This window comes from Carettochelys insculpta, chromosome 14 (genome assembly GCF_033958435.1).
Source record: "Carettochelys insculpta isolate YL-2023 chromosome 14, ASM3395843v1, whole genome shotgun sequence".
NCBI classification, from domain to species: Eukaryota; Metazoa; Chordata; order Testudines; family Carettochelyidae; genus Carettochelys; species Carettochelys insculpta.
In genome coordinates, this window is record NC_134150.1 from 20,645,519 (window position 1) to 20,654,364 (window position 8,846).

Here is an 8,846-nt window from a genome sequence, read left to right on the forward strand (position 1 = left end):
ACTGCAGGTTTCTCTCTTCTTGAGTTATTGACCTTTGCAAGGCTCTGGTCAAAGAGGGAATGGTAAAGTATGCCTTACAAAAAGTGGAAGCTGTTTTGGGCACCTCTAATGGATATAGGATTTGGACTTTTTCCATTTCACTGTATTTTGTCCTGAAAAATGTTTATAGTATTTTAGCACCATTTTATACATTTACTGGTGATAAATTTAGTTCACAAACACAGAAGGGCTGCTTTGACTAACATTGCAATCTAGTCTTTTATTAAGAAATAAATCCATCTTCACAAAGGCTTCAACAATAAATGAATGCTTTTTCATGTTATGAATTCATGTTTAGCTTTTATTTTTGTTCACTAGACTGTTAGCAGAAAAACATTTAAAGATTCAACTGAAGTGGTGGGTTAAAGTCCTAAATTAGGATGTTATATGGTTGGGGTGGGGGGGAACAAAACTGGTTTTATTCCCAATTCTACTATATGCTTACTTGAAGTCATACAGCTAATCAGTTTCTCTGTACTCCATTTTACTGCATTAGTCATGAATAGCATAATGCTGAGACCCCTCATTAATTATATCCTTATCCCAGAACACTTTTTGTAGTTGAACTTAAACCTTTGAGTTTTTCTAATGAACTAAAGGTTTGCTGGATTGTGAACATAGGTAAAGCAACAGAACTTTAGCCAAAGGTCTCAACATTCAATACTTGAATAATAAATGAAAATACAGTATTTAGAGACTATTTATTAGCTAACCGTAGTATCAAATGTTTTATGTTCACACTTTGTGGTTCCCTAGAGATTGAAGAGAGTTGCAGATTTTTAAACAGCTGTTAAGAGGTTCCAAACCATTACAGCAAATCATACATGGAAGTTGTTTTACTCCAATATGGCAGTCATTCTTAAAGCCATAAGAGCCAGCAGGTTTCCTTTATATGGTACACACTAGAAAATTTACCTGGTATTTCTTGGGTCCTTCAGGGCAGGGGCTAACTGCCCCTCCAACAATTTCTCAGGGGATCTCCCTCCATCCAGCAGTGTGGCTGAGTGGCCACTTAACTGGACCAGTGGCCCACAATACAGAGCTCCAGCCAGCCACTCCTTTGTGGTAATGCTGTAGTGTGCTGCACCCCACTGGTCACTGCAGAGCACCACTGTCCCTGCTCTCAGCCTCCTCCCTTTCTGTGTTAGGGAAAGAATCTGATTTCACATACATGTATTTTCTGGGCACAACCAAACCTTGACCTTGCTTTAACTTTGATAAATTGCATATCAAATTTGGTAGCCCTAGCTTTTAGTGTTTATAAGTTCTTGAACAAATGGACTCCCAGAGGGACTGACTGAGACAGATGCGCAAACTTGCCAAAATAGAAACAGATAAAAGTCACTGAAAAAAATCTCCTTTTTGTGATACTGGCAAAATGAGGAGCCCTTCAGATTCAACTGAGACACTAACCCTTCCAAAATACACTATTTAAAAAGGATTACAGATCTACCTTTGACCTTATTATAGGATACATTGTTTGAAAGCATACATAAAATACTTAGATATGAATGACAAAGCATGACCAGATGAATCTCCTCATGCTTCACGGTCATACTTTATCTAGCTGCTTTCCCACTCCCCTGCTGCCTTTTAGGTATGTACAAAGTTGTGATTTCATCAGTAAAGCTTTGTTTGTTAAAAGCTACTTCCGTTTAAGAAGTGAATGAAATTAGAACTTGTTTTTTTTGGAATACAACCACATATGCAAGTGTCACTATTTACTTTTAAAGAATTTACTCCATCTACAATACCACCTTGTTTTCTAGAGCAAACTAAAATGACTAACTGCAAGCAGGTGTGGGGTTTTTTTTATTTTTTTTTTTTTAAATGGCCTTGAGAGATTAGTTTTTACTTGTTCCCATGTCAGGTTCTCCTTTAGTAGGAAGATTTTTCTGAGGACTGGGATTGTAATAGTTTTGGTTAGGTTTGGAAAATTCTGTGCCACTGCTACTTTCCCATATTTTGCTACAGGGCACCCAGAACTTACTAGGTACTGCCAGATTACACACTTTATAACACTATGTAAATGACAGATGACTCAGTGATTATTTATTGGGAAACATTTAAGTGCACTTGTTGGTAAGTGACTTTGAACAATTAGGTACTTTTTTTGATCATTTCATTTTATAGCACACTTTTTTACAATGTTCACACATCAAAAGTTGAAACAGACAAATGTCCAGTTATTTAACCAACAACAACTAAGTCATCAGAAACAAATTCATAATATGGAACCTCAAGATTGGCTGGAGCAGGACCTTTTCTGATTCTGCCAGATGCATCATAGTGCGACCCATGGCAAGGGCAGTAATAACCACCAAAATCTCCAGCATTTGCAATGGGTACACAACCAAGATGAGTGCAGACACCTATCAGTATCATCCATTCTGGTTTTTTTACTCTGTCTAAATCATGCTGTGGATCTCTTAGTTCAGTCAATGCGACTTCAGCTTCCGTACTAATCTCTGCTTGGGTCCTGTGACGCACAAAAAGGGGTTTCCCTCTCCATTTGAAAGCCATACTCTTGCCTTCTGGAATTTCAGACAACTTGATCTCAATTTTTGACAATGCCAACACATCAGCAGAAGCACTCAGGCTGGAAACAAACTGGGTGACAATATTCTTAGCAGCATAAGCAGAGGCTATGCATGTTGATGCAGTGAAAAGATAGGAAAACCCTCTTCTAGCATCGCTGCTATCTTGAGAAGATTTTGTTTTATCTAACACTTCTTGGCGACGGTAGTCAGAGAAGTCTGGTACTGTGACATCATTATGGAGGTAACGAACACTAGCTGGAGCTGCAACAAAAAAGTAAACATTAACTACAAGCATCTTCATAAAGACCTAGTACTATAAGTACCAGTACTACAAAGCTTTGTTTCCAGGATTTCCAGGCAAAATTTGAAAGGTCCACAATATATTCTGTAGAGCATAAATCTGACAACTGCATATTGTTAGAAAATAGTTTTTTTTGTTTTTTTTTTTTGTTTTTTTTTTTAAACTAAAATTTCTAGTTAAAAACAGTTACAATTCAATCTCAAAGACATGCTATCCATACAATTTGTATTAATGGCTCTAGTCTGTCCAGCCTAACTACTAGCTCTTGCTTCTTGCAAGTACTGGTCTTTCAATTTCTGTTTCTCAGCAGACTAAACACATGTGTAAAGAAATACACAAGCTGGATAGGACCATTTGTTCTGTGCTTACATGATGAACGGCCTTGGGCAAGCATGGCAGAAGAGTTTAAGACACTGTCTTTGTCAAAGATGGCATATACGAAGAGTGAAACTGCACAGAAAGACAGTGGAGTGGACAAGACTAGAAAGAAAAAGGCATTCAGCACTCTTTTCCCCACACTTGTCATCTTTTCCCCACACTTGTCAAGCTATCAGAGCTTTTGATATCAGAGAATACTCTGAAGAAATTACGTATGAGAGGAATAAAATGATATAGGACTCAGTTGCAAAATAAGAAACTGCTTGAGAGAATGTGGACAAAGATATAGCTGAGCAGATAAAGGGGTTAAACTGCTAATCTAAGGCGTCCCAGGATGCCTCATTTTTCAAGATACAGACTACCGCTGCTACTCTTGAGACTTAAATTCATATTGAAATGCATCCTTTTCACGACTGTCTTAGTGCAAGTGTGATTTGAAAAATTTCCTAAGCAGTATGTTGTATTGGATGTGCTAGAAAAAGTCTCTTAGCTGATCCTTATGGCTTGTTTAGTTAGTTAACTAGGTTTATCACTCAAGTATCAGAGGGGTAGCTGTGTTAGTCTAACTTCAAAAACAAGTAGTCCTGTGGCACCTTATAGACTAACAAATTTACTGGAGCATAAGCTTTTATGGGCAAAGACCCACTCTGTGTCAAATGTACATAGTAGAAATTCCAGAGGCAGGTGTAAATGTACACATGAGAAGGGGGTACCAATCAAAAGGAAGGCCAGAGCTAATGAGGTCAATTAACAAGGTCAGATAAGCATATGATCTAGGAGAGGCTGAGGGCTTCAGGCTAATTTAGTTTGCAGAAGAGTGAGGAGCAATTTGATAGCTTTCAACATCTTCAAGGGGGTCTCTAAAGAGTATGGAGAGAATATGTTCTCCATAATGACAGAAAAAAGGGGCAATGGTCTGAAGTTGGTGGGGCAGGGTACAGGTTGGATACTATGAGAAACTTTCACTAGGAGAGTGGTGAAGCACTGAAATGTATTGCCTAGGGAGGTGGTAGAATCTCCATCACTGGAGGTTTTTAATTCCTCTTGACAAAGTCCCAGCTAGAATGATTTACATAGGGTTGATCCTGCTTCAGGCAGGGAGCTGGGCTCTATAACTTCCTTAGGTCCCTTCCAGCCCTAGAATTCTGTGAGTTTATTAATTCAGTCACGGAGGATTGAACAAAAGATTGGAAATAGCTGGCCAACCACAACAGCAGTTTCCTCCTCTCTTGGTGTTCATACTGCCACTTCAGCTGCTAGAAGTATGCCACATCCTCCCTGCCTCAGTTGACCTCATTAACTCCAGCCTTCCTCTTGATTGGTAGTCCCTCCTTTTCATGAGCTTGCATATTTATACCTGCCTCTGGAATTTCTACTACATGCATGTGATGAAGTGGGTCTTTGCCCACAAAAGCTTATTTTCTAATAAGTCTGTATTCAGTGGGGCACATTCCAAAATTAAATGCACTGAAAGAACAGTCTTAGATTTTACTGAAATGTGATTTAAATCAATCCGTCCTGTTAAAGTAATAGCTACCACTTAACTGTGGTAGCACAAGTCCTTTTGGGAAACTATAGCTTTTCTTTACCTCAAAAGCTTGGACTCTGTTCCTGGCTAAATCCTCCCTCCCATACTTTTTTTTTTTTTTTTAAATTAAACTGCTTATGAGTGATGGACTACCCAACTTTAACAAAGTTTGAGACAGCCCGTCATATAACCTACCACTATCAGCCCTTGACATCATACTTACTGTACACGTTAACTTTCTATACTGAAACACTATGGGCACACAGATGTAGACTGACATTCTTAGAAGTGAGATTTTTTTCCATTTGAAGGTACCCTAGAAACAAATGGATTAAGAGATGAGGATTTAAAGAATTTCTCCTTAATCTACAAATATTTACACATGTACTTAACTCTTGATTTCAATGGAACCACTTGAGCGTAAATGTAAGCATGCATATAATTTAAGATGTTTCCCTACAGCCTCATTCACATTCTAGTGCCAGACTTCACTGGTTGAATTCCCAATTTCACAAATACTAAGCCAAAATGGTCCACTGCATCAAAGTTAATGTAAACTTATTTGGTGGGGCTTTTTTCAGAAAAAGTAAAGGCTTTGACTTAAAACTGATATGCAATTAAAGAATAAAATATTTTAAAGACGGAAAACAAGACTGTTTTATACGAAGATTTAACCCTACACTTCACGTTGAATTTTTTTTCCAGAAATCCACATCAGTAACAGATCAAAGGATTTAACAAAGATTGTGTGTTGGGGGGAGACTTGCAGGGGCTGCACCAAGACAGAATTAATGGAAGATATAAAATGCATCTATTTGCAAGAACTTTGCTAAGAGAAGACATTTTCTTAGCTTTTAATTGCACAAAAATTAAGGAGCGATTTTTAGAGGTCTGTGATACCAGTATTCATTTAAGATAAAAAAGCAGTCCCGTAGCACTTTAAAGACTAACAAAATAATTTATTAGGTGATGAGCTTTTGTGGGACAGACCCACTTCTTCAGATCATAGCCATACCAGAACAGACTCAATATTTAAGGCACAGAGAACCAAAAATAGTAATCAAGGTTGACAAATCAGAAAATTATCATCAAGGTAAGCAAATCAGAGAGCAGAGGAGTGGGGGAAATCAAGAATTAGATAAAGCAAAGTATATAAAAGAGCCCCTGTAATGAGCTAGAAAATGGTCAGCCCAGTTCAAACCATGTGTTAACATGTCAAATTTGAATGAGTTCAGCAGCCTCTTTCCAAATGGCTGTGAAAATTCTGCTTCAGTAAAACAGACTTTCAGGTCATTAAAGTGCTGGTGGAGTGGGCCATTCTGTTAATGGCCTGAAAGTCTGTGTTTTACTGAAAAGGAATTTTTCACAGCCATTTGGAAAGAGGCTGCTGAACTCCTATTCCAAATTGACACATTAACATGTGGTTTGAACTGGGATGACCATTTTCTAGCTCATTAGAGGGGCTCTTTTACATACTTTATAGTATCTAGTTCTTGACCGCCCCCCCCCCTCTGCTTTACCTCAATGATCATTTTTCTTATTTGTCAGCCTTGATTACTATTTTTGGTTCTCTGTGCCTTAAATATTGAGTCTGTTCTGGTATGGCTATGATCTGAAAAAGTGGGTCCGTCCCACAAAAGCTCATCACCTAGTAAGTTTTGTTAGTCTTTGAAGGGCTACTGAACTGCTTTTTTGTTTTCATAATATATAGACTAGCACAGTTATCTTTATTATTTAAGATCAAGAGTTTACATCTAGTAAAGTAGTAGTGATGAAATTTCAGCTTTAAAATGTGTTCTCTTTTCAATGGGAAAGTATAATTTAGGATTAATCCTCAGGTGTAGTAAGTATAAAGTCTCTTTCCTATTATCTGCACTGCAACTACTATTCTAATGCACATCTTGCCATTAATTTTATGGCATAATGTCAGGCTCAAGTATCTACGTAACTAATTATTATAGAAGCATCTTGCCACAGAAATAGTTCCCAAAAATCTCTAAACTGTGAAACCAACATAGTGAAAGCAAATTACTACATTTCACTTAATTAAGAGACTTTGCTGGCTTCTGTACAATTTAACAGCATACAAAGCTTTAATTAAGGATTTTAAAGTGGAATTCTTAGCTTTGAATGTGACTGTCAAAATTGAGTGCAGACTTCTTAAACTTCAATTACTTCAAAGGCAGCTGTTACTTCTGAGAAGTTCTGATCTGAGAAACTTTCACTGAGGTTGGTTTTTCACCCAGGTGCTCTACTCATCTGAAAATGCAGCCAGAGCAGTCTCAGGGGGCACTGAATTTGAGAGTTTGACCAGCTTAAGTCCAGTTGCAACTATGACTTACAATAATAAGAGTGCCTTTGTTTGGTAATTAAATGTGTAATCCAAAAGAAGTTTATTTTGTGCAGGCTTATATCCTCATTGCCTGGCCTTCCTTAACATTTCAGTGTGTCCACACTAGTTCAGTTGCTATGTCAGCACATCTATGTTAAGAGAGACGTTTAACCTGTCAATTCTTGCACAAGCTCACTGCATATTTATGTACTAACACAAGTAAACACTTTTTATATACAGAAGTAAAGTCACTCTAGAAAAAAGATGAACACGGACAGTATTATTAGAAAAGATATTATACAGAAGCTTTACAGTGAAAACTTTCCATGGAGACCTGAACCTGCTTGGTTTGAAAATTAAGTCCTGTGAAGGCCAACACAATACAAACATTTTATTAACAAGAACTACTATCAGTCCCCCCCCCCCCCACACACACACAATGGCAAAACACTGCACAAACTGGAAAAAAGAAAAAAAAAAGGCTAATGGTATTAAGACTAAAACTTTCATCTTTTTAAATGAAAGAGCTCCAGAAGTTTGGGATCCCCAATTGCCCAAAACCAACACCATACTACAGTGCCCCCTTTTCTCTTCTTACCCTATCCTGAAGCTGTGAAGTGAAATCCTACTAAGGAGTCAAACACGAACTCTTGTCTAAAATCACTATTTCTGATCAGACAAACTGCACTGGATTAGCGAGTTACTTCCTCAGGCAGCAAACACACTCCAAGATGTTCACCCTTCTCAGTCCCCCTCCGCATGGCACGCACTGGCGACTGACAGCCCCCGACCCCAGAGCCGGGGTGTGCTGGAGAAGTTTCCTTCCTGGAGTCAGCACCTCCCAGAGGAGCTGAAGGAACCCGAGGGTGAGAAGGGCAGGGGCGGCCTGCAAGGTCAATCACAGGGCCTAGCGACCCATGAAGGGCAGGTAGCCAAGTACCAGCCAAAGCCCTGGCCCATCACCTCACACAAGGTGCCGCTAGGGCCTGAGCTACACCCGGCCCCTCAGCGACCCGTGCACTGTTCCCAAGCCCCAACCACGCTCATACCCCGTCCCCAGGCTGCCGCACCGTTGAGGCTGGCGGTGGCGACAAGGCCTCCGCGGGGCGCTCGGCCGCTCAGAGATTCCTGGCACAGCACAAGCCTCTTTGGGTCCAACGGCAGCTTCCGAGCCTGCGGCACTAGCTCCGGCACAAGCGGTTTCAATGGACCCGGCACAGTGTGCGCCACGGCCGACAAGTACGGAGCCAAGGGACCGGCACGGGCAGCCACGGACAACATGGCGGCAACTGCGGCTCGGAACGATCACCTCAGCCGGTCACAGAACAACACAGCCTCCCAGCAGCCGTAGCGCCGTGCTCAAGACGTACCCCGCCTCCTACGGGTACGCACGCGCACTCCACCCTGCCTGGCGCGGCCGGGGCTGAGGCTGTCTAGCTCCGACAGTCATGACGTCACCCAAGCATGCGCCTCGGTGTGCGCAGGCGCGGCTCTCTCCCTCGCACCCCAGCCTAGCCCGGGATCAGTGGGTTAGCCCTTTAGTGGTGTTCTGTGGATACGGCCAGTGCAGCACATGGCTGGTGTCATTCCAGACGCCAGTGACATCATACTGTGTAACACATGAGGTCATCTCCCACGAGTGACATAACGTTCCAAAGTTTAGGGGGTTGTGCCTAACACGCAGCCTTACAGCTGTGAGATATTGCACCCCCCGCCCTCCCGCGTCTC

General features: G+C 40.7%; 1 protein-coding gene across 1 annotated transcript; it reads right to left on the minus strand.

Moving 5' to 3' along the window:
* Positions 1–422: 422 nt before the first annotated feature.
* On the minus strand, positions 423–8,474 carry UQCRFS1 (ubiquinol-cytochrome c reductase, Rieske iron-sulfur polypeptide 1). Its single transcript, XM_075008956.1, has 2 exons — positions 8,189–8,474; positions 423–2,840 (listed from the first exon to the last, which is right to left on the minus strand). The coding sequence occupies exons 1-2, from the start codon at positions 8,397–8,399 to the stop codon at positions 2,230–2,232; spliced, it is 822 nt and encodes a 273-aa protein (XP_074865057.1). The 5' UTR covers positions 8,400–8,474; the 3' UTR covers positions 423–2,229.
* Positions 8,475–8,846: the final 372 nt, after the last annotated feature.

Excerpts from the sequence above, each read along its gene's own strand:
- UQCRFS1 (XM_075008956.1), bottom strand. The coding sequence starts at position 8,399 with ATGTTGTCCGTGGCTGCCCGTGCCGGTCCCTTGGCTCCGTACTTGTCG. Across the intron at positions 2,841-8,188 it reads CGCCACCGCCAGCCTCAACG|CTCCAGCTAGTGTTCGTTAC; the intron begins GTGCGGCAGCCT and ends TTTTTGTTGCAG.